At 61.4% G+C, this 24,011-nt stretch overlaps 1 protein-coding gene across 15 annotated transcripts in view; it reads left to right on the top strand.

Moving 5' to 3' along the window:
* The first annotated feature begins 357 nt into the window (after nucleotides 1–357).
* Nucleotides 358–24,011, top strand: part of PKD1 (polycystin 1, transient receptor potential channel interacting) — a 47,789-nt gene continuing 24,135 nt past the window's right edge. For 11 of the 15 annotated variants that reach the window (XR_012429622.1, XR_012429621.1, XR_012429620.1 and 8 more), the window contains exons 1-13: nucleotides 358–813; nucleotides 16,974–17,045; nucleotides 17,167–17,238; nucleotides 17,509–17,678; nucleotides 17,866–18,537; nucleotides 18,657–18,840; nucleotides 19,275–19,495; nucleotides 19,671–19,786; nucleotides 20,198–20,324; nucleotides 20,681–20,922; nucleotides 21,388–22,143; nucleotides 23,052–23,183; nucleotides 23,584–23,759. Coding sequence is in view for 11 of the 15 variants with exons in the window: in XM_074028539.1 (XP_073884640.1) it covers nucleotides 593–813; nucleotides 16,974–17,045; nucleotides 17,167–17,238; nucleotides 17,509–17,678; nucleotides 17,866–18,537; nucleotides 18,657–18,840; nucleotides 19,275–19,495; nucleotides 19,671–19,786; nucleotides 20,198–20,324; nucleotides 20,681–20,922; nucleotides 21,388–22,143; nucleotides 23,052–23,183; nucleotides 23,584–23,759 (3,161 nt within the window). In the remaining 4 variants the exon portion in view is untranslated. Of the gene's footprint in view, nucleotides 814–16,973; nucleotides 17,046–17,166; nucleotides 17,239–17,508; nucleotides 17,679–17,865; nucleotides 18,538–18,656; nucleotides 18,841–19,274; nucleotides 19,496–19,670; nucleotides 19,787–20,197; nucleotides 20,325–20,680; nucleotides 20,923–21,387; nucleotides 22,144–23,051; nucleotides 23,184–23,481; nucleotides 23,507–23,583; nucleotides 23,760–24,011 lie in introns of those variants that run through there. The other 4 variants (XM_045381410.2, XM_065536729.1, XM_045381414.2 and 1 more) reach the window with 4 other exon arrangements.

The following is a 24,011-nucleotide window of genomic DNA, read 5'->3' as shown; positions in this document are numbered from 1 at the left end:
GCAGAAGGGCGGAGCCAGGTGGCGCCCCGCCCACCGCTTCCCGCCCACGCACTTTAGCCTGCAGTGGGGCGGAGCGAGAAAATACCTTGTCCACCTCGCGCCTCTGCCGACTCTGCAGTGCGACGGGCGGAGCTTCAGGACGCCCCGCCTCCTGTTCCGCCCCACGTCGTATGCGACCCGGAGACGCGTGGGGCGGAACTTCCGGACGCCCCGCCCTGCTGCCGACCCTGCGGAGCTGAGGGTGAAGCCTTCGGATGCCCGTCCCTCATCGCTGGCCCGGTCGCGCTGAGGCGAAGGGGGCGGAGCCTGCACCCGCCCCGCCAACCTTCGCCCCGCCCGCCTCGCGCCGCGCAGGGAGGAGGAGGAGGAGCCGCAGCCGGGCCCGCACTGCAGCGCCAGCGCCCGAGCGGGCGGCCAAGCTCCTGGAGCGGCCTGTCCCCGAATCCCGAGCGGGCGTCGCTCAGCAGCCGGTCGCTCAGCAGCCCCGTCCCGCTCCGCGCCCGCCATGCCGTCCGCGGGCCCCGCCTGAGCCGCGGCCTTCGCGCGCGGGCGGGCCTGGGGACGGCGGGGCCATGCGCACGCTGCCCTGACGATGCCGCCCGCGGCGCCCGCCCGCCTGGCGCTGGTCCTGGTCCTGGGCCTGGGCCTGTGGCTCGGGGCGCTGGCGGGGGACCCCGGGCGCGGCTGCGGGCCCTGCGCGCCCCCCTGCCTCTGCGGCCCTGCGCCCGGCGCCGCCTGCCGCGTCAACTGCTCGGGCCGCGGGCTGCGGACGCTCGGTCCCGCGCTGCGCATCCCCGCGGACGCCACGGCGTTGTGAGTAGCGGGCCCAGCGGGACCCGGGAGAGGCCGCGGGGCGGGCGGGCGTGGGCGCGTTCCCTGGCCCGGTACTGGAAGCAGGACGCGGGCCAGGACGCTCCCAGGGCGAGGCTCCGGCGCGGGACGGCGGCCCTGCTAAATAAGGAACGCCTGGAGCCGCGGTTGGCACGGCCCCGGGGAGCCGAAAAACCCCGGGTCTGGAGACAGACGTCCCACCCGGGGGCTCTGCAGACGCCAGCGGGGGCGGGGCGCGGAGGCCGCGCTCAGCTGAGAGGACAAACAGTCGCTAATTGGAGGGGAACTGGGATGCGGCCTGGGGCTGCGGGATACCCTGGGAGGTGGGAATGGCTGTCGGGGGCGGTAGGGAAGACTTTCAGGAGGTGTCTGGACAAAGATTTGATGGATGTGCAAGAATTGGCCTGATGCTTAGGAAGGGGCGATGAGGTGGGTCCAGAAGAAGGGGGCGTGAACGTTGTGAGCAAAGACCGTGAGGCTGGAGGCTGGCCACGGGAGGTGGGCTCGCGGGTGGGCTGGAGTCATGAAGGGCCTCAGGCGCTCTGCTGTTGGGTTCCAAGGCTATCCTGAGAACAGGGGCGAGGGAGGATTGCTGTGAGGGATTAAAGCCTTGTCATGTTCGCTTTCTGGACATAAAAGCAACAGGTGGCCTTCATGGAGACGCTGCCCATAGCCAGGTCTGTGCCAGGCTCCTGTTGGGGGTCGTCATGCGGAATCCTGACCCTGACCCTCTGAGGTATAGGGACTGTGGAGATTTGCATTTCACAGATGGGGAAACAGGTTTGGAGAGGTGACACGACCTGTCCCAGGTATCACAGTCGGGACAGGATCTGTCCCAGGCATTACAGTCAGGGCAGGACCTGTCCCAGGTATCACAGCCGGGATGTGCATAGCAGGGGTATGGAACTGAGGTGCTCAGGATCCAGAGTTGGGTTGAAAAGGGCACAGGGGACTAAGATAAGCAGACAGTTGTCACCAGCGCTGGGGAGAGTCTCGGGACCAGTCTGATGCCTTGTATTTCCCAGGCTCCAGGCTGCTCCCTAGGACGCTGTGTCTCCCTGGATGCGTGCTGGAGTGCTGGATCCCTGGGGAACGTGGCACATCCCCAGACTTGCTGAACATTGGGTGGGTCCTGGCATTTGGTTTTGTAATGTTTCTGGGTCACTCCTGCCTGTGGCCACCCTTCCTTAGGGTAGCCGTGTGTCCTTGGGGCTTTGCTGGTTGTTCTCGAGGGTGGGAGAAGAATGGATTCTCCTGGACCCGTGGAGCTCGTACCTCTCTGGGCCACATTGCTCCTGCGCTCACTGACTGCTGAAGTGTGTCTTGCGGCCGTCTCTGTGGAGATGGCCTCCTCCTGCCTGGCAGCAGCGCCCACAGAATTGCATCAGACCTACCCACCCGTTGTTTCTGATGCTGTAGCCGAGGGCTCCTCTGTCTGCCAGTCTGGTCACTGGGGGCTCTGTCCAGGTCCTGCACCTGGGGTTCCTGCTTCCCAGCACCTGGTGGTGTCCATGTGAGCAGCCCCTCAGGAGCTGTCCAGGAGAGAAGGGCGCTGGTGGCGGCTGACCGGAGAACAAGGCCCGGGCTCTCCAGGCCCTCAGCACAGCAGTGGAGCCCCCACCCTCGCCCATGCCTTGTGGTGTTCCCTTAAGCTCTGATCCTGGGATTTGGAGGAGGGGGACCCTGGGAGTTGGTGGCCTGTCCCAGCCTGAGCTGGCAAGATTCCAATTGCCAGGCCCCTCAACTGTGCAACAGGGTACAGGGTGACCTCATGTGGGCAGGTGGGTGCTGTTCTGTACACACCTGGAGCTGCCGCTGGGAGAGTTCTGGAAGGTGGGGCGAGGGGACCCATGGGACACTGGGGCCTTGGGAAGGATGTTAAGGCCCTGGCTGGCCCCTGAGGCGACCCTCTGTGCTGTGGAGGCTGCCCAGCCATTTTGCTGTCTATCCTGCAATCTCCTCCTCAGGGAGATGGCTGGGTTTTCCCCAGGGGAGAGGGGCCGAGCTGGGGAGGTCGAGGACACAGATCACAGCTGCTGGCGGGTGTTTAAGGGCCCAGGAGCGTTGCTATCTGGGTGTCCCCAGCAGCCTTCCTAGGGGGCTCATGCAGGTGCCTCTCTACTTGTGGCTCCCCGGCTGCTGAAGCTCAACAGGAACAGCTGTGTCCAGTCCCCGATGGAGGACAGCCGGGGCTTCTGAGGCCACAGCCTTCCTTGGGTTAATGATGATGCTGAGAGGTGGCAGCTTTTGGAAAAGATGGCGCACTGCAAAATGTGCTGCCCCGCGTGACTGGAAGCTTCGTGGGGAGACGTGGGCAGAGCTGTGACTGACTCATGGACCACCCACCCCAGAGCCTGCCCTGCCCTCCTTGCCCCTACCCTTCTCCCTCCTAACCCATGTTTTGAACCAAATTCCTTTTCTTTATCTGCAAGCATTTTGGAGGGCATGGCAATACCGCAGACCCACCTAACACAACAAACAATTCCTTAATGCCACCAAAGGCCTGGTGTGTTCAGATTTTTGGTTTAATAGTTGGAATCAGGAGCCAAATAAGGTCCACACAGTGCAGTTAGTTGATGTCTTCTTTCTTTTTTTTTTTTTTTTTTTTTTTGAGACATAGCCTTGCTCTGTCTCCAGGCCGGAGTGCATGATCTCAGCTCACTGCAACCGCTGACTCCCTGGTTTAAGTGATTCTCCTGCCTCAGCCTCCCATGTAGCTGGTAGCTGGGATTACAGGCATGCACCACCACGCCTGGCTAATTTTTGTATTTTTAGTAGAGATAGGGTTTTACCATGTTGGCCAGGATGGTCTCAATCTCCTGACCTCGTGATCTGCCCACCTCGGCCTCCCAACATGCTGGGATTACAGGCATGAGACACCATGCCTAGCCAATGTATTTTAAAAATACATACTTTTTTTTTTTTTTTTGAGACGGAGTTTCGCTCTTGTTGCCCAGGCTGGAGTGCAATAGCGTGATCTCGGCTCACTGCAACCTCCGCCTCCCGGGTTCAAGCGATTCTCCTGCCTCAGCCTCTCAAGTAGCTGGGATTACAGGCATGTGCCACCACGCCCGGCTAATTTTGTATTTTTGGTAGAGACGGGGTTTCTCCATGTTGGTCAGGCTGGTCTCAAACTTAACCTCAGGGGATCCGCCTGCCTTGGCTTCCCAAAGTGTTGGGATTACAGGTGTGAGCCACAGCACCAGGCAAAAATATATATGTGTCTTTAAGGCTGGTCAAGCAAAGCAGTGGGATTGGAGAAAGAACAAAGAATTCTACCTGGCTGTGATCAATTCATTGTAAACACCACTGTGCTTGGACCAGCCAGCTGATGTCTTTTGTTTTGTTTTGTTTGAGACGGAGTCTGGCTCTGTCATGTAGGCTGGAGGGCAGTGGTGAGATCTCAGCTCACTGCAACCTCCGCCTCCCGGGTTCAAGCGATTTTCCTGCCTCAGCCTCCTGAGTAGCTGGGATTACAAGCGTGCCACCACACCCGGCTAATTTTTTAAAATATTTTTAGTAGAGATGGGGTTTCACCATGTTGGTCAGGCTGGTCCCGAACTCTTGGCCTCAGGTGATCCGCTTGCCTTGGCCTCCCGAAGTGCTGAGATTACAGGTGTGAGTAATGTCTTTATTTATTTATTTATTTATTATTATTATTATTATTATTATTTTTTTTTTTTTTTTTTGAGACGGAGTCTCGCTCTGTCGCCCAGGCTGGAGTGCAGTGGCGGGATCTCAGCTCACTGCAAGCTCCGCCTCCCGGGTTCACGCCATTCTCCTGCCTCAGCCTCCCGAGTAGCTGGGACTACAGGCGCCCGCCACCTTGCCCGGCTAGTTTTTTGTATTTCTTAATAGAGACGGGGTTTCACCGTGTTAGCCAGGATGGTTTCGATCTCCTGACCTCGTGATCCGCCCGTCTCGGCCTCCCAAAGTGCTGGGATTACAGGCTTGAGCCACCGCGCCCGGCCTTATTTATTATTTTTGAGATGGAATCTTGCTCTGTCGCCCAGGCTGGAGTGCAGCAGCACCATCTTGGCTCATTGCAAGCTCTGCCTCCTAGGTTCATGCCATTCTCCTGCCTCAGCCTCCAAAGTAGCTGGGACTACAGGTGCCCACCACCACGCCTGGCTAATTTTTTGTAGTTTTAGTAGAGACAGGGTTTCACCATGTTAGCCAGGATGGTCTTGATCTCCTGACCTCATGATCCGCCCGCCTCGGCCTCCCAAAGTGCTGGGATTACAAGCGTGAGCCACTGCCTGTCTTTTAAATGTCCGATGATGTCTAGGAGCTTCCCTTCCTCTCTTTCTCCTTGTGCAATTTGTTGAAGAAACTTGACTCCTGCAGCCTGGATTTCCCACTGTGTCTTGGGGGTGCCACCTCCGCGGTGTCACCTCCGTGGTACTGTGAGTGTGTCTTTTGTGTTTCTTGTAAATTGGTTATTGGAGCGGATATCCCATTGTCCTAGAGGTTGTCCTGGCTGGCACTGCCCTAGGTGTAGATGTCATTGGCTCAGGGCTGCCTGCTCTAAAGGCAACTTCCTGGTGCTGGATGCCACTCACCCTGGCTGGGGGTCACCTGGGTCTGCTGCTGTCTCGCGAATGCTGGGGTCCAGGACTGGGCACATACGAGGGACTTGGTAGGTACTTGGTTCACTGATGTAAAATATTGGAGCACCCAGGGCCTTGCCCTTTCCCACCTGCATCCCTGAAAGACAAGAGAGTGTCGGGGAGTGTAGGGGTGGGAGGCACAGCCCCCGGGGTCCCTGCCTGGGATTGGCGTCGGGGAAGATAGGCATTCTGGAGCGACCCCTAGGCCTGATGCCTTAGAGTGCAGCTGCCACCGGCACGGCTGCCTTGGGGGCTGACAAGGCCAGGGAAGGGCCCCCTGCTCCTATTTCTGGTCCCTGGATCCTGAGAGCGAAGACTAGGGATTGTCACCAAGGCCTCCATGAGCCCTTACCAGAAGGAGTGCTGCCCTTGAGGGCTCTGTTATCACTGGAGCCTGCGTTCAAGCAATACGCAAATGATTCTCCAAGGATAGAGATAGATGATGGGGAGGGGGCTGGCCTGGAAGGACCCCCAGTGCAGGTGACACTGAAGCCAGGTTTCAAAGCTCTCTCTGGCCCAGAGAGAGTCCCCAGAGGGCAAGGTGACTGGGGGGCAGGGGTAGGGCCTCTGTCGGGAGCGCCTAGGAGAGGCCCGTGTCTTCTAGGAAGAGCCGAGCCCTGGCAGCCGAGCGGAGGTGGTGGGGAGGACTTGCATCCTGCATGTCCCAGCTGGCCTCTCCTGTGGTCCCTGAGCTGGATCCCACGTGGCTCCTGCACTCAGGCATTCAGAACGTGCATGCGTGGGAAACGGTAGTTTCTTTATTAGACACAAATGCAAACTCGCCAAACTTGTGGACAAAAATGTGAAGAAGAAATCACACACTCACTCCTGTATGCGATCGCCGGCAGGGGCCGTGAAGGAGTTGGGGAGGCTTTGGTTGTGTCTGCAGCAGTTGGGAATGTGGGCAGAGGAACCTGGAGCACCCGAGCTCCCGCTGCAGAGGCAACTGTGGAGACAGAGAGCACCTGCAGATCATCCATCCAGTGTCGGCTTTGCATCCAGATCATCCAGGGAACACTGTGACTCAGCAACAGACAGGGACCCCATTTAAACATCGGCAAGGGGCCACTCGCACCTGGAATCCCAGCAGTTTGTGAGGCCAGGGTGGATGAATCGCTTGAGCCCGGGAGTTTGAGACCAGCCTGGGCAACAGGGCGAGACCCTGGTCTCTAAAAAATAAAAGAACATGCCGGGCGTGGTAGTGTGCGTCTGTGGTTCCAGCTACTTAGGAGACTGAGATGGAAGGATCACTTGAGCTGAGGAGGTCAAGGCTGCAGTGAGCTGTGATCACACCACTGCACTCCAGGCTGGGTCACAGAGCAAGACCCTGTTTCAAAAAAAAAAAAAAAACACACACACAGGATCCGAACAGAGATTTCTCCAGAGAAGACGCACAGATGGCTAACCCCGCGTGAGAAGATGGTCAGCCTCATTAGTCATGAGGGAAACACAAATCAAAACCACTGGCTGGCTGGGCGTGGGGGCTCACGCGTGTAATCCAGCACTTCAGGAGGGCAGATTGCTTGAGGCCAGGAGTTTGAGGCCAGCCTGGGCAACATAGGAAGACCAACAAATAGATATTAGTGGTGGCACCTGTAGTCCCAGCTAGTTGGAAGGCTGAGGGAGAATTCCCTGAGTCTATGAGGTTGAAACTGCAGTTAGCCGTGATTGTGCCCCTGTACTCCAGCCTGGGTGACAGGAAACACTGTCTTAAAAAAAAAAACAAAAAAACCAGACTGGGCGCGATGGCTCACGCCTGTAATCCCAGCACTTTGGGAGTCCAAGGTGGGTGGATCACAAGGTCAGGAGTTCGAGACCAGCCTGACCAACATGGTGAAACCCCTTCTCTACTAAAAATGCAAAAATTTGGCTGGGCGTGGTGGCACATGCCTGTAATTCCAGCTACTGAGGAGGCTGAGGCAGGAGACTCCCTTGAACCTGGAAGGCAGAGCTTGCATTCAGGCAGTATCATACCACTGCCCTGTAGCTTGGTCAACAGAGTGCGACTCCATCTCAAAAAAAAAAAAAAAAAAAAAGAAGCCGGGCATGGTGGCGCATGCCTGTAGTCCCGGCTACTTTGGGGGCTGAGGCAGGAGAATCACTTGAACCCGGGAGGCAGAGGTTGCAGTGAGGCAAGATCACACCATGCACTCCAGCTTGGGAGACAGAGCAAAACTTCATCTCAAAAAGGAAAGGTCCGGGAAAAGCCTGCACCCGCTCCCCCGCGGTGGCCATGCCGGGCCCTACGCTGAGCCCTCTGTTTTCTTGTCTCTCCATTCCTCATCACGGTGCTGCAGGGTTGGAGCCACTCCTGGTCCCATTTTACAGACCAGGAAATTGAGGCTCTGAGAAGCCGTGGTGGAGATGATTTCATCAGCATGCTCTGGGGCAGACCCTTGGAGCCACACAGGGGGTGTGGGGCCCACACCAGTGCCCTGGTTTATAGACAGAAGTGGCCATGGCGCTTCCGATTGGGGCTGGGATGTGCTTGGACTAGCTGAGGGGCTGAGGGGCCCTGCGCCCAGGTCCAGCTGTTTGGGTGCTGCCAGCCCCTCCCACCTGTCCCGCCCAGGCTCATCCCTGCTGTGTCCCTTCCTTCTGGTTTCCTGTTCAGTTTTAGGAAGGAGGCTGGGAACCCAAGTGTAGGGAATTTGGGCCCTGGAGTCAGACCTGGGTTCACATCCCAGCGCCTCCATTTCCGCTGTGACCTTGGTCCAGTGTCTCAGCCTCAGTTTCTTCACCTGTAAAGTGGGCTCCATGATTAGATGCGCCCTGTGGAGCAGTGGAGCAGCGACCTGGTTCAGCCACTGGTGGCCCTAACAATCATAACTTGTTAAAGTAGCTCCATCGGTCCCCTCGGGGGTTCTGGGGGCCCGTTCCCCTGTCCTGCATGCACTGTGAGACCTGCCCTGCCACAGAGCAGAGTGTAACAGCCTGAGGGTGAGGGGCACCCAGAGCCAGGCACTGTGCCTGTGCTCAGACTGGATACTGGGCAATGGGAGCCAGAGCAGCCTGGATGGGTGGACTTCTGTGGACCCCTCAGCATCCAGCCTCGGTGCCTTCAGCGCAGGGCCGCGTGGCTGTGGGGGCTCACAAGACCTGGCCCACTCCTGCTTGTGCCTGCACCTGAGTGTTCGTGCATTGGTGCCTTCTGACGCGTTCTAGTGTGTGTGAGACATGCGGAGCTGGGAAGTGTTGGCAGAACTGTGAGCGCCGTCTTCGCTCCTTTTGTTCTTTTGACCTAAACTGGCGTGCAGCACTGCCTGAGTTCTGTTCAGTGCCTGCTCTGACGTGCGGACCCTGCTGCAGCCTTGCTGTTAGGCAGTGGCGGTGTGTGCCATCATTGGTGGGCACCAAGGGCCTTTGGGAGCTTTGGGGAGGTTGTGCCAAGCCTGAGCCCCGACATCCCCCTTCCTGGCTTTCTGTGGGCTCTTCTGAGGCCAGGGTGTCTCTGCGAGGGCCTCCTGCTGGAGCCGCCTCCGTGGATCTCTTCTGCCATCCTGGCCCACGAGCGGGTGATGCGCTGGCCACTGTCTTGTGACAGTGGCCTGGCACTGCTGCCAAATGTGGGTCCCGCATCTGCAAGCCCCTACCTGGGTCCCCTAGGGTATGGGGTGGCTCTGCCACTGCCCTCGCTCCCCGACCTTGGGGTGCCTCTCCCCCAGCTCGGGGGAGACCCTGCCTAGGATCTCTCCAGTGAGGAAGACACTTTGGAGGGAGACACACGTGTTCTTTTTTGGAGCTCTGCAGTGGCCGTGGAGCCCAGCCCACCAAGCGCCCTGGGATGAAAACATCCCGTTGCTGTCTGGGCCTGGCCCGCGCTCTGCTGCCTGCGCTCCAGCTGGCTGAGGCCGGGCACGTCTGCGGGCAGGCACAGCGGCGGGGGCGCCACAGTTCCCCTGCAGAGTGAGTGCAGCTGGAAAATGCAGCTCACGCCCTTTCCCAGAACACCTCGCTCTTCATGGCTTGGCAGCTGTCCTCGCCTAGGGGCCGGGGTGCCCAGGCACCGGTGGCAGGAGAAGGGCTACATCTGGGGCTGAGGTGGGCAGCGTCCTTTTCTCCCTGCAGCTCCCAAGGCCCAGCCCTGGCCCAGCTGGCGTTCCTGACCTTAGCAGCTCCATGATCTGAAGACAGGCTGGGTCCTGTGAGGCCACCTCGGAAAGGGCTTTGTGTCCAGGCAGGGGCGGAAGCCAGCTCTTCCTTCTGGTTGAGGCAGGAATGAGGCCAGTGCTGGGGCAAGCCGTTGCCCAGGGAACGTCACAGCTGTGGGAGTACAGGGGCTCCGGGTCCTGAGCCCATCCACTGTGCATCGTGGCCCTGGCCTCAGGCTGGCTCGTGCCATCATTGGCTGTGCCCACAGCTGAGTGGGTGATGGAATTCCAGCTGCCCGGCCGGATCCGTGCTGCTGCTATCTCCAGGGCACTGCTGCGCCCGCACAGCCGGGCTCATTGGCCAGTTCACTTGCCCCCCCACCCTCTTCCTGCCTTGGCTTCCTCCATTGACACACTGGGCCCTGCTGGCTGCCTGGGGAGGTGTTTGGGGGGTGGTGTGGGGGAGGGGGGCCCCTGGAGCCTCAGTGTACTCATCAGGAGCATAGGGCCAGAGCAGCACCTGCCCACGCCGGCTGTGACGGGTCAGAGTGGAGAGGGACGCGAGGGGTCGCAGCGCCTGGCTCCGTGTTGCAAGGAGCTTACAGGCACTCCCTGCAAGCAGGGGCACCAGGAGCCGGCCCTCATTCTCCCCTTGACCTGGAAGGGTGACCCAGACCCCAGCGGCAGGTGGACGTGTATATGAAGCACCCTCCTTCCCACACCCCACAGGTGGGCTCGCCTCCAAACGGCCCTTTCTGAGCTGACTGTGTCTTTCCATCAGTGTAGGCAAGGACATCACAGACTCCCCTTTCTCATCTCCCTCGTTCAGGCTCCGAGGCCGGAGTCTCCATCCGTGTGCCTGCCTGTGGGTCCCGGGAGGACCTGAGGCTGCCCATGTCACCCCCAGCGTCTCATCCTGGGAAGAGTTCAGCCATGGGAGGGATCTGTAAGGACAGAATGCCACTGGGTCTGGGACTCCCCGGCTAGTCTCACACCCCAGGACCAGGACCCAGAGACCCTTATGCAGGGCTCTGTTGTTTGGGCCCTGGCAGCCTCGTCCTCTATCCAGAGGCTGCAACCCCCATCCCTCGTGGGGCCGGGATTGTGGCTGGCCTCCCTGGCCCTCCCCATGGAAGTGGTAGGCGGAGCCAGCAGCCGTCTGCCCAGCCTGGGGCTGCACTGTGTTCCTTCAGATGAGCGCCGTCCCAAACTGCAGCCCGTTAATTTAAACAGGATCATTTCCGGCCCTGGAAACCGCCTCACTCTCCTTAAATAGAAAGGAGCACAGCACAGAGGGAAACAGATGAGGTCATGGCTCGCCTGGCCCAGCGAGGAAGGGGCCGCAGTGGGGGTGGCACTGCCGCCTGTCCCCTGTCCTCTCCAGCGCCCACACTGCGGCCCCTTTCCTCACCCTGGGCCTGCTCTAGGGAGGGATGGGCCTGGGGGTCCCCTTGCTGGGCTGAGGGGAACCGTCTCCTCCAGGAGAGGATGGGGCCTGGCAGGGGGCAGGGGGCCTCCCCGGGTCTGGCGTCCCGTCCTGCCCCTGCCGAGGGAGGAGCGGTTACATAAGCTCCACAGGCCCCTCCGAGCCGGTCCCCCCAGCCCAGTTTCCAGTGAGGCAGCCAGCGCGGGCGGGGGTGCCGGGCCTGGCGCACGCCTGCTGCTGACCACATGCGTCTGGAATGTGCAGATGTTTCTTTGGGGGCTCCGTCTGGCCCCCAGACCCCACTTAGCATCTGGTCTGGGGAGTGGGCACCTGGGGCAGTCAGCTCTGAGTGTGGGGCTCTGGGGCGGGTCCGATTTGTCCGTGGCCATTCCCTCTGCTGTGGATTGGGAGGGCCCTGGGGGCTGCCCCACACCCAGGGAAGTTCTCAGCCCCACTGTCGCGAGCCCCGACCACGGCTCCTCCTGCCCAGGAGCGCCTGCGGGGCGGAAGGCCCAGCCCCAAGACTTCCCGGCCCTGCCAGCCTCAGGCTTCACCCACCCTCGCGCCAACTGTGGGCAGAGCCCAGGGGAAGGCAGGAGAGCCGGCGCCCGGCTGGGAACATCCCTGAGGGGCGCACACTCCAGGGCCAGGGGGCCTGACCTGGGGTTCACACGCCTGGGTGGCGGGCAGACCCGCTGCAGCATGACACACGTGTCACCTACCTTGGGCTGGCACGCTGGCCCCGCTGCCCACAGCCCTGGGACGTGGCCCCACCTGCGACAGGGGTGTGGAGGGGCAGCCTCCAGGCCTGGCCACATCCTCTGCTGTTCCTGTTCCTGCTCCAGGGTGGTGCTGGGAAGGGGTGAAGCCCCCACTGTGGCCACACACCTGGGACTTCCTTCTCCACCTAATGGGGCCCCAGCAGCCGCTAAGGAGTCTGCTGGGTCCTACGCTAGGATGGTCCTAACTCCTCCTGCCTTCCAGATCAGACACTCAGCGCTGGGGGCCCCTCGTGTCCTGGGGCTGGAGCACCATCCTGCCCCCCATGGGGGTGCGCTCCTCTCAACAAGCCTGCTCTCAGCTTACCTGGGAGCACATCCTGGCCCTCGGTCACCCATCAGGCCGTCCCTGTGCACCTGGCTCCCACCCTTCCAGCTAACAGCAGGAACTGGGGCGAGGGGTATGTGGGGCAGCAAGGCCTTGGGACTCCAGAGGACCCTGCACTCCACTCTGTGTTCTTGCCTGGGCTTAGGGCCACCCCGTGGTCCTGCTGCCAGATGCCCGGGCCCTGCTGTGTCCTCCATCCTTGCAGGGAACCAGAATGTGGGGGCAGGGCATCAGACAGTGGTGATGATGTCACCTGGCGGGTGCAGAGGAAGCCTGAGGGGCGGGGTGGGGGGCTGGCGCGAGGCCGCCTGGCTAGGCCTTGGCGTTCCCCCAGAACAGCGATGGCAAAAGCAGATGGAGATGTGGAAAAGTACGGGAGCAAGCGGGGTGAGGACTCCACAGGGACCCCTGTGCCCATCCCTGTTCCTGAAGCCCACACCTGAGTCCTGCCCAGGGCAGATGCTTGCACACCATGGGGGGCTGCATCTGGCTCGTGTCTGGGCTGCAGCTTGGTTCTGCTGTCCTGGGCTCTGGGAGCTCGGCTGAGCGGAGTCCCCAAAGCCTTGCTGTGTTTCTGGGCTGTGGGCCGGGGTGAGGGCCGGGAGAAGGAGCCAGCCCAGAGCCTGGCGTGCAGGGAGTGTGTGGCCAGCACCCGTGACAGGCGAGGCTGCCTGCTGGCGTGGAAGAAGTGTCCATGGCACCCCAGGCCTGGTCCGCAGTGGGGTGGGCGGGGAGCGGGTGGGCTCTGGGGTCCTCGGCTGACCTGACCCCATGCCTGCCCTGGCTTGTCAGCTCCCAGCAGCAGCCATTCTTGATGGATTTTCCAGAAAATGGGATGTGGCCAAACATTTTCAGGCTTTTTCTTCTTTCCTTCCTCCTGTGGCCTTTGTGGGAGCTGCTCCCCATGCCTAGGGGCAGGTGTGAGAGCCTGTGCCCCCTCCCCAGGGCTGTTTCACAGCTGTGTCCCTTCCAGGGGGCCTGTCTGTGTTCACCGTGGCCTCTGCAGCACCCCTTGCCCCCTAGAGCTGCTGCCTCATTTCTCCCTGAAGCGTTGGTTCTGCTGCCGCTGCAGCCGCTTGCAAGTCCCTCCTCAGGTCTAACTGCCGTTCCTCATGGCACAGTGTCCCCCTCGGGCATGATGCTTGGGCAATGAGTGGGAGTCTGGCTGCCTCACCCTGTCTCGAGAATGGCCTCTTGCTGGTCTTCCAGTCGCCGGCCTGTCCCATCCCACAGTGGGATGCTGTGGACACCCAGCAGTGCGGCTGTGGGCACCCCCGTCCTTACGGGCAGTGAGGAGCACCTCAGCCCACGTCCCCACCTTGGTGTAGAGGAGGGGACGGCAGAGAAGCTGAGTTCAGTTAGGGGGAAAACGGTGGCCCTGCCAGAGGGGCCATTCCCTGTGTGCCTGGCCCCCAGATCCTCTCCCTTCCTGGAGCCCAGGGCACTGGCACAGGCTCTCTGAGTGTCCCAGAGCCTGTGGGGGAAGGGAGCTGCACCCCCAAGCATGCCCCCCATCTGCAGATGGAATGAGAAGCTCCGGGAGCCGGGTGCCCAGCACCTCGTCTATCTGGGCACCCAGCCCGGGTCAGGGCCCAGCTCCACCGTCAGTGGCTGGTGCTGCTTCCTGGCATGGAGATGGCCTCGTCTGCTCTGTCCCCCTCAGCTGGGGTGGCCTCTGGTCCCCTTTGTTGGTTCCCCTCTGAAGCCCCTGCCCTGGCCCCGGGTCCCTCCGGGCAGCCTGTGTGTGTGTCTCTCCTGGGCCAGGGTAGGCTGCTATGGGAGTGGAGCTCCGATAAGCAGGGCTGGAGGCTGGCAGGGGCCGGGCGGGCATTCAGGAATGGAGGCCACCCTACCTTAGGCCTGGCTGCCAGGTGGTCATTGCTGGGAAGAGCAGGTCTGGGCGGAGGCACCTGCTGGGTCACGTGTGGGGAGGGTGACACCTGGGGAAGTAGAGGCCCATGGCAGGCGGCTAGGCCTTGGGGGCCTGGGGAGCAAGGGGTTGGCGTGCAGAGCTGGGGAGGGAGCCACAGTCCCTGTGCCAGGTGCACTACTGGGAGTGCGTGGGACCAGGAGGGGCACCCAGGGTGGGCAACATGGTGACCCCGGAGGTGCCTGAGGCCGAGGGAACATGGAGTTCTCGGTTTGCCCTGGCTCTCTGGCTTCTCACCTGCTTGTCACCAGCACCAGGACCTGGTTTGTACTCAGGCAGCTCTGAAAAGAGAGACATGCTGCCGCCCTGTGGTTTCTGTTGCTTTTTCTCCACTGACTACTGACATGGACTGTCTTTCCCACAGCTGTGACCAATTGTGCTTCTTTTCATTGCCTGTTTTTTTTTGGTTTTTTTTTTTTTTGAGTTTTCCTTTTTTTCCTCCCTCCCTCCTTTTTTCTTTTTCTTTTCTTTTCTTTTTTTTTTTTTTTTTTTTGAGATGGAGCTTCACTCTTATTGCTCAGGATGGAGTGTTGGAGTGCAGTGGCACAATCTCAGCTCACTGCAACCTCTGCCTCCTGGGTTCAAGTGATACTCCTGCCTCAGCCTCCCGAGTAGCTGGGATTACAGGTGCCCACCACCACACCCAGCTAATTCTGTAGTTTTAGTAAAGATGGGGTGTCTCCATGTTGGTCAGTCTGGTCTTGAACTCCTGACCTCAGGTGATCCGCCTGCCTTAGCCTCTCAAAGTGCTGGGATTACGGGTGGGAGCCACCGCACCTGGCTCCTTCCCCTTCCCCTTTTCCTTCTCTTCTCTCTCTCTGTCCTCCGTTTCTTTCCTTTCTTTTCTTGCTTTCTTTTCTTTTCTTTTTTTTTTTTGAGACGGAGTCTCTCTCTTTTGCCCAGGCTGGAGTGCAGTGGTGTGATCTCGGCTCACTGCAACCTCGGCCTCCCGGGTTCACGTGATTCTCCTGCCTCAGCCTCCCGAGTGGCTGGGACTACAGGCGCCAACCACCATGCCCATCTAATTTTTGTATTTTTAGTAGAGACGGGGTTTCACCCTGTTGGCCAGGATGGTCTTGATCTCTTGATCTCGTGATCCACCCACCTCAGCCTCCCAAAGTGTTGGGATTACCGGCAGAAGCCACTGCACCCGGCCCCTTCCCCTTCCCCTTCCCTTTCTCCTTCCCCTTCCCCTTCTCTTCTCTCTCTCTGTCCTCCCTTTCTTTCCTTTCTTTTCTTGTTTTCTTTTCTTTTTTTTTTTTTGAGATGGAGTCTCGCTCTGTCGCCCAGGCTGGAGTGCAGTGGTGTGATCTTGGCTCACTGCAAGCTCCGCCTCTGGGGTTCATGTGATTCTCCTGCCTCAGCCTCCCGAGTGGCTGGGACTACAGGCCCCCACCACCACGCGCGGCTAATTTTTGTATTTTTAGTAGAGATGGGGTTTCACCCTGTTGGCCAGGATGGTCTCGATCTCGATCTCGTGATCCACCCACCTCAGCCTCCCAAAGTGCTGGGATTACAGGCGTGAGCCACCGTGCCCGACCTCTTTTTTTTCCTTTTTCTTTCAAGACCGGGTCTTGCTCTGTCACCCAGACTGGACTGCAGTGGCACAATCAGAGCTCACTGCAGCCTCGACCTCCCTGGCTCAAGCGATCCTCCCGCCTCAGCGCCCCGAGTAGTTGGAACTACAACTACACACCACCATGCCTGGCTGATTCTTTTTTTTTCGTTGTAGAGATGGGGTCTTGCTATGCTGCCCAGCCTGGTCTCAAACTCCTGGCCTCAAGCAGTCCTCCCTACTCTGCCTCCCAAAGCACTGGGATTACAGGCATAAGCCACCACACCCAAATTCCTTTTCTTCTTTTTAACTGGAATAGTTGACTTTTTCGTTCTTAGCTGTGTTGGGAGAGTATTTTTGGCCTTCAATATGTCATCTAAGTTGCTAGTGCTTTTCTCAACTTGTAGTTTGTTTTCTGATTTTATTTATATTTTGTGTAGAAGTTGTGTATTTTAGATGGAGTTAGGTCTGCTGGTCTTTGATGTTTTATTTATTTATTATTTATTTATTTTTGAGGTAGAGTCTCGCCCTTTCACCCAGGCTATGGTACAGTGATGCGATCTCAGCTCACTGCAGCCTTGACCTCTCTGGGCTCAAGCGATTTGTCTCACCTCCGCCTCCCGAGTGTTTGGGACCCCAGGCGCATGCCACCATGCCTGGCTGATACGTATTTTTTGTAGATATGGGGTCTCACTGTGTTGCCCAGGGTAGTTTCTAAATCCTGGGCTCAAGCGATCCTCCCGTCTCAGCTCCCACGGTGCTGGGTTACCGGCGTGCGCCCCCGTGCCCGGCCATCTTGGATGTCTCGTTTCTCCTGGGTTTATGCCTCAAGATGGTGCCTGTTCCCTGTGCTCCCTGGTAGCCTGGTAGTGAGCCTGCTTCTCACACATTCATACCTGGTTGTGGTCCCACAGTGGGACCACCCTGCTGGGTTAGGAGCAGGAGATGGGGGCCCTCGGGTCTGTGTAGGGGCTGTGGACAGGGTTGGGAGGCCTTGGCTCTGGGGGGGACTGTGGACAGGAGATAGGAGTCCTTGGCTCTATGGAGGGTCTGTGGACAGGGGACAGGGGGCCTTGGCTCTTGGGGACGACTGTGGACAAGAAATTGCAGGACCTTGGCCCTGCATGGGATGGGTTGGGGTTCTGTGCCCATCCTGGCCCTGGGTGGACAGGTCTGTGTGGCACTCGGCATAGGGCTGCAATGGGTACAGAGGGCTGAGGCCCCCAGGCCTCTCCTGGCTTGGTTTCCCCAGAGGAGCGTTCATTTGGGTCTCCATCAGAAAGACCCCTCCTGACCTTAGGGAGTGGGGAGCTCAAGGGTGGGAGGCCATAGCTTGGGGGTGCTAAAAGTGTGTGGGGTGGGCCCAGGGATGGCCTGGCCTACTAGGGGCTCTGGCCCTGACCCACTGCCACTCACTCCTCAGAGACGTCTCCCATAACTTGCTCCGGGCGCTGGACGTCGGGCTCCTGGCGAACCTCTCGCAACTGTCAGAGCTGTGAGTGTCCCCCAGCCTCGCCAGCATGCAGGGTTCATCCCAGATGGGCCGGCGGCACCGCCTCTTGCTGCTCGGCTGTGGGGGCTTCCATCAGCTTTGCCGAATCCCCCCTCTCTTCCAGGGATATAAGCAACAACAAGATTTCTACGCTAGAAGAAGGAATATTTGCTAATTTATTTAATTTAAGTGAAATGTAAGTTGTGGTTCTTTGGGTGGGTATCAGTGGCTGGACCCCAGGCCCCCAGCATCCCTTCTGCCCTCCCAGTTGGTCTGTGTCCCATTCCAGGCTTGAGACCAGATCCTGGGGGCAGTTCACTGCCTGCTTGGAGCCCCCCAGGGCCGGCTTGGTTGGGGCAGGGGAGGCGGTGCTGTCAGCGTGGCTCCAGGGCCTGGTTGCCGGTAAGGGGCTGGTGTAGACCCTTCCCACCAGACCTGGTCCCCAACTCCTGCCCCTGCCTTGCAGAAACCTGAGTGGGAACCCGTTTGAGTGTGACTGTGGCCTGGTGTGGCTGCCGCGATGGGCAGAGGAGCAGCAAGTGCGGGTGGTGCAGCCCGAGGCGGCCACGTGTGCTGGGCCTGGCTCCCTGGCTGGCCAACCTCTGCTCGGCATCCCCTTGCTGGACAGTGACTGTGGTGAGTGCTAGTGGGTGGGGCCAGCTCTGTTGCTCCCAGCCAGGTGGGACCTGGGCCCTGCAGACACCTGGGAGGGCCTCCGGGCCAAGAGAGCAGCATGGGAGCCTGTGAGTGTGGCGGGTGGATGGGGGGCATGGGGTGGAGCCAGGAGGAGGGGAACCCAGGGTCTAGCGGCTGCCTCTTCTAGGTGAGGAGTATATCGCCTGCCTCCCTGACAACAGCTCAGGCACTGTGGCAGCAGTGGCCTTTTCAGCTGCCCACGAAGGCCTACTTCAGCCAGATGCCTGCAGTGCTTTCTGCTTCTCCACTGGCCGGGGCCTTGCGGCCCTCTCGGAGCAGGGCTGGTGCCTGTGTGGGGCAGCCCAGCCCTCCAGTGCCTCCTTCGCCTGCCTGTCCTTCTGTTCTGGCCCCCCGCCGCCTCCTGCGCTTGACTGTGGGGGCCCAACCCTCCTCCAGCATGTCTTCCCTGCCTCCCCAGGGGCTGCCCTGGTGGGGCCCCATGGACCCCTGGCCTCTGGCCAGCTAGCAGCCTTCCACATCGCTGCCCCGCTCCCTGTCACTGCCACACGCTGGGACTTCGGAGATGGCTCCCCCGAGGTGGATGCCGCTGGCCCGGCTGCCTCGCACCGCTATGTGCTGCCTGGGCGCTATCATGTGACAGCTGTGGTGGCCCTGGGGGTCAGCTCAGCCCTGCTGGGGACAAACGTGCAGGTGGAAGCGGCACCTGCTGCCCTGGAGCTCGTGTGCCCGTCCTCGGTGCAGAGTGACGAGAGCCTCAAACTCAGCATCCAGAACCGTGGCGGTTCAGGCCTGGAGGCTGCCTACAGCATCGTGGCCCTGGGTGAGGAGCTGGCCCGAGGTGAGTGCCTCCTGCCCACCTCCCCTTCCTCCCCAGGGCCATCTGGGTGGGGCAGAGCCTGGTACCCCCATCTTAGGCCCACACTGACCATTGACACTCTCATTCCCACTGGTCTCCAGTGGTGCACCCGCTTTGCCCCTCGGACACGGAGATCTTCCCTGGCAACGGGCACTGCTACCGCCTGGTGGTGGAGAAGGCAGCCTGGCTGCAGGCACAGGAGCAGTGCCGGGCCTGGGCTGGGGCCGCCCTGGCCATGGTGGACAGTCCCGCCGTGCAGCGCTTCCTGGTCTCCCGGGTTACCAGGTGCCTGTCCCCACCCCTGAGGGGCCAGAGGTTGGGGGATCTCCAAAACACTGGGGCAGAGCCCGCGGGTGGGGAGGCTTAGGTGGAGACAGACGGGAGCTGGGCCGGCCCTGGTGAGGAGATGGCGCCAGCCGGCAGGGCCGTTGCGTCAGCTCTGCAGATACAGAGGCTGACGTGAGCTGGGGATAGCCTCTGGACCCTCCTGGGGCACGCCACATGGGAGGTGGCCTGCACGGAGATCCCTGCCGGTGCCCACAGGCCCCATGAGTGGGTGCTGCTGTGAGCCTGGGCTGGTGGGCCTTGCTCTCTGGGCTCTGAGCCTCAGTTTCCCCATCTGGAAAGGGGGACAGTGATGGGGCTCTGGACGGGCTACTGTGAGGGTAGGAGGATGGAGGAGTGCCCTGAGCCCCCTGCCATCCCACACTCGCCCACAGGAGCCTGGACGTGTGGATCGGCTTCTCGACTGTGCAGGGGGCGGAGACGGGCCTGGCGCCACAGGGCGAGGCCTTCAGCCTGGAGAGCTGCCAGAACTGGCTGCCCGGGGAGCCACACCCAGCCACAGCTGAGCACTGCGTCCGGCTCGGGCCTACCGGGTGGTGCAACACCGACCTGTGCTCAGCGCCACACAGCTACGTCTGCGAACTGCGGCCTGGAGGTGTGCAGGGGCCAGGCGGGGGTCCTGAGACACTGGCTATGGTTAGGGGTCTGCCGAGGGCCCACGGTGGAGGTGGAGGAGCTGGTGGGAGCTCTCGGGCTGCTCAGTCCCCAGTCTGTTGGCCCTGGTGTCCTGGGCCCTGGCCCGACGCCTCACTGCGCACTCACCACCCCAGGCCCAGTGCAGGATGCCGAGAACCTCCTCGTGGGAGCACCCAGTGGGGACCTGCAGGGACCCCTGACGCCTCTGACACCGCAGGATGGCCTCTCAGCCCCGCACGAGCCCGTGGAGGTAGTTGGCCCTCTGCGTTCTAGAACCCACTCTCCTGCTTGCCCCTGGAGGCCTTGCCTGCCCTGCCCACTGTGGGCCTCGCTAAAAATCTTGGGGGCCTTAATGCTGCTTGGGCCTAGTGAAGATGGTTGGGAAAACCTAGAGTGCAGAGAGGAAAGTGTTGACTCACGTTACCCCCAGGCCTTTTCTCTGAGTGTTTGCGAGTTATTCCTGAAAGGCAGGTCAGGGGTCCTGCTGCCCATGGACAGTTTCCATCGGAGTCTTCCTCGTGAGCGACAGGAGCATGGCATGTGGGGGTCTGAAGGCTCACTTCCCTTCCTTCCCCTCTTTCTGGGGAAGTTTGGGTCAGGGGAGTCTGGGCCTCAGGCTGGGGTGGAGTTTGTGGAGCTGAGGCGGCCCCCTACCCTCCAGGTCATGGTATTCCCGGGCCTGAGTCTGAGCCACGAAGCCTTCCTCACCACAGCCGAATTTGGGACCCAGGAGCTCCGGCGGCCTGCCCAGCTGCGACTGCAGGTGTACCGGCTCCTCAGCACGGCAGGTGGGACTCTGGGGTGGTGGGCACCGCAGGGCTCGGGGTGGCCTCTTTGAGCTCTCACGTCTGCTGGTCCCGTGGCCACCAGAGCGGTCCCCTGTCTCTGGTGGACAGAGCTGGGGTTCCAGAGACACCAGCTCGTTCCAGGTGTCCCAGGGATGGATCGGGTCGGGCCTGCCTGGGGGCCGGCCTGGGTCAGTCGGCTGGCCGGAGGCAGGGACGCAGCACTGGGCTGGGAGTGCTGCCCAGGCGGGAAGACCTGTTCTCACAGCAAAGCCAGGCTTGCCGGTGCAGGCAGGTGGGCATCTCTGACGGTGGCCTGTGGGCGAATCAGGGCCCCAACAACCCTCCCTTCCTCGCAGGGACCCCAGAGAACGGCAGCGAGCCTGAGAGCAGGTCCCCGGACAACAGGACCCAGCTGGTCCCCAAGTGCATGCCAGGGGGACGCTGGTGCCCTGCAGCCAATGTCTGCGTGCCGCTGGACGCCTCCTGCCATCCCCAGGCCAATGGCTGCACGTCAGGGCCGGGGCTGCCCGGGGCCCTCTATGCGCTATGGAGAGAGTTCCTCTTCTCCGTTCCTGCGGGGCCCCCCGCGCAGTATTCGGTGTGTGGCCCTGACCTGAGTCTGTCCCCTGCATCTCCTCAGGCCACCTTCCTGTCTGCTGCCCAAGGTCTGGGTCTGCTCACCAGACACACCCAGCCTGCAGGCTACTCCCATGTCCCTGCCACTTCCAACCTCTGACCTCCAACCTCCGACCTCTGCAGTGCTCTTGCCCCTCTCCCAATGGGAGAAGCTCTCGCCTGGGCTCTTGGCACGTGCTGTGCTTCCTTGTCCCCTCTCCTGGCACAGCTGCTCCTTCCTGCCTGCCAGATCTTGGCCTGTGTCCTCTCCCCGTGTGTCCCCCTGTCCGCAGCTGTCCTGCTTGTCCCTGTCATGAGCTCCGTGCGGAGTTCCCTGAGGCCTGGCTGATGAAGTGGGGAGCCCTGCTTGTCCCCCCTCCTCCCTTGTGCAGGGGTCCACGGGCCATGACCATGAGGACGTGATGCAGCCCTGCCTCCCTTGCCACAGGTCACCCTCCATGGCCAGGATGTCCTCATGCTCCCTGGTGACCTCGTTGGCTTGCAGCACGACGCTGGCCCTGGCGCCCTCCTGCACTGCTCGCCGGCTCCCGGCCACCCTGGCCCCCAGGCCCTGTACCTCTCTGCCAACGCCTCGGCCTGGCTGCCCCACTTGCCAGCCCAGCTGGAGGGCACTCGGGACTGCCCTGCCTGTGCCCTGCGGCTGCTTGCAGCCACGGAACAGCTCACCGTGCTGCTGGGCCTGCGGCCCAACCCTGGGCTGCGGCTGCCTGGGCGCTATGAGGTCCGGGCAGAGGTGGGCAATGGCGTGTCCAGGCATAACCTGTCCTGCAGCTTCAACGTGGTCTCCCCAGTGGCTGGGCTGCGGGTCATCTACCCTGCCCCCCACAATGGCCACCTCTACGTGCCCACCAATGGCTCGGCCTTGGTGCTCCAGGTGGACTCTGGTGCCAACGCCACGGCCACGGCTCGCTGGCCTGGGGGCAATGTCAGCACCCGCTTTGAGGCTGCCTGCCCTGCCCTGGTGGCCACCCTTCTGCCCGGCTGCCCCTGGGAGACCAACGATACCCAGTTCTCAGTGGTAGCACTGCCGTGGCTCAGTGAGGGGGAGCACGTGGTGGAGGTTGTGGCGGAAAACAGTGCCAGCCAGGCCAACCTCAGCCTGCGGGTGACGGCGGAGGAGCCCATCTGTGGCCTCCGTGCCACGCCCAGCCCTGAGGCTCGTGTGCTGCAGGGAGTCCTAGTGGTGAGTACGGCTGAGGCTCTGCCGCCAGCCCCCAGGCAGGTGCCCACAGACAGGGTGCCCACACAGGGCACGAGGCCTGGCTTCCTAGTGAGAGCGGCAGCCCAGTTACTGGGGACGTCAGCCCTGGGCAGGTCCTGCTGGCTGGCTCCTCAGGCTACCTGGTGGGCTCTAAATTCCTGGAAAGTCACAGCTCGGACAGCGGGTCCGCTAACACATTCCACTGTCTCATTTCATGAAATGAATTTAAAACTCCGCCCCCTGACCTCACGCGAACCCCCGTGAGTCTGTCACACCCTCTGCTGTGTTCTCGCCTGGCTAAAGCGAGTGGCTTTTGAGGTGAAGACTGAACCTCTGATGGGAAACTGCGGGCTGCCTGCGGTGCTACCATGCTGGGCACATGCGGGACAGGGCTGTCTCCGTCCTGTGGGTGCCTGCCGCTGCACCAGGGGCCTTGGGAGGGGCCGTTTCTGATGGCCCTGGCGTGACCTGTGCAGCCTGTCCTGGGTTCTGTCAGCCGATGTGGGTCCTGTCCCTGTGAGGCCCGTGTGTCTCCCCTCATTGCTCCGAGCTCTCTGGCTGAGGAGGTGGGGCAGGAGCCCCAGGAGGGTCTGAGAGGACTCAGAGAGAGGGGGACTCTTTGTAGCTGGTACTAGGTCTGCTTTACAGATGGGGAAACTGAGGCACAGAGAGGTTGAGGCATCAGTAGTACAATGTGGCTGGTTGGAGAGCCGGATAGTCAGTGCCCCCGCCCAGGCTTGGCTCCCATGGCATGCAGAGCCCCGGGCACCTCCTCCACTCTGTGCCCTGCGTGGGACTCTCCAGCCCAATGGGAGGTGTGTCCAGGAGGCGACAGGCCAAGGGCAGAGCGGTCCTCCACAGAGTCCAGGCTGACACTAGTCCCCCCGCAGAGGTACAGCCCCGTGGTGGAGGCCGGCTCGGACGTGGTCTTCCGGTGGACCATCAACGACAAGCAGTCCCTGACCTTCCAGAACGTAGTCTTCAATGTCATTTATCAGAGCGCAGCGGTCTTCAAGCTCTCAGTAGGTGGGCGGGGGGGTGGGGAGGGGAGGGGATGGGGCGGGGGTGTGAGGGGAAGGGAGGAGATGGGGAGGGGAGGGGATGCGGCAGGAGTGTGGGGAAGGGATAGGCGGGGGCGTGGGGAGGGGAGGGGATGGGGCGGGGGTGTGAGGGGAAGGGAGGAGATGGGGAGGGGAGGGGATGCGGCAGGGGTGTGGGGAAGGGATAGGCGGGGGCGTGGGGAGGGGCGGGGATGGGGGTGCCTGATGGGGTTGGGGCGGGCTTCACCTTCACCTCTGCTTTCTGCTCTGCTTTCTGCTGCCTGAGGACGCTGCCGTGGCTGTGGGTGAGTGGAGGGAGGGACGCCAAGCAGGGCCGGGCCTCTCACCTGCCGCCTGTGCCCACTGACGCCTGTCCCTGCAGCTGACGGCCTCCAACCATGTGAGCAACGTCACTGTGAACTACAATGTCACCGTGGAGCGGATGAACCGGATGCAGGGCCTGTGGGTCTCCACAGTGCCGGCCGTGCTGCCCCCCAATGCCACGCTGGCACTGACGGCAGGCGTGCTGGTGGACTCGGCTGTGGAGGTGGCCTTCCTGTGAGTGACTCGGGGGCCGGTTGGGGGGTGGGCACCAGGCTCCTGTCCCAGCCCCAGTCTCAGCTGAGGGCCCCCACGCCAGGGGGCTGCTTTTCTGAGCCTCGGTTTCCGTCTGTTGGGAGGTGCTGGGTGCACAGGAGCCCTGAGGCTGCACGGGAGCGGGGAGAGGCCTCAGCCCAGCCTGGTGGGCCCTGAACAGAGGCCCAGGGCATGACTGCAGGGTGGAGCCTTGGCTGGGTCCCAAGCACCCCT

Source organism: Macaca fascicularis, chromosome 20, assembly GCF_037993035.2.
Source record: "Macaca fascicularis isolate 582-1 chromosome 20, T2T-MFA8v1.1".
In the NCBI taxonomy this organism is placed as follows: Eukaryota; Metazoa; Chordata; class Mammalia; order Primates; family Cercopithecidae; genus Macaca; species Macaca fascicularis.
This window is presented reverse-complemented; position numbering and strand designations above follow the sequence as displayed.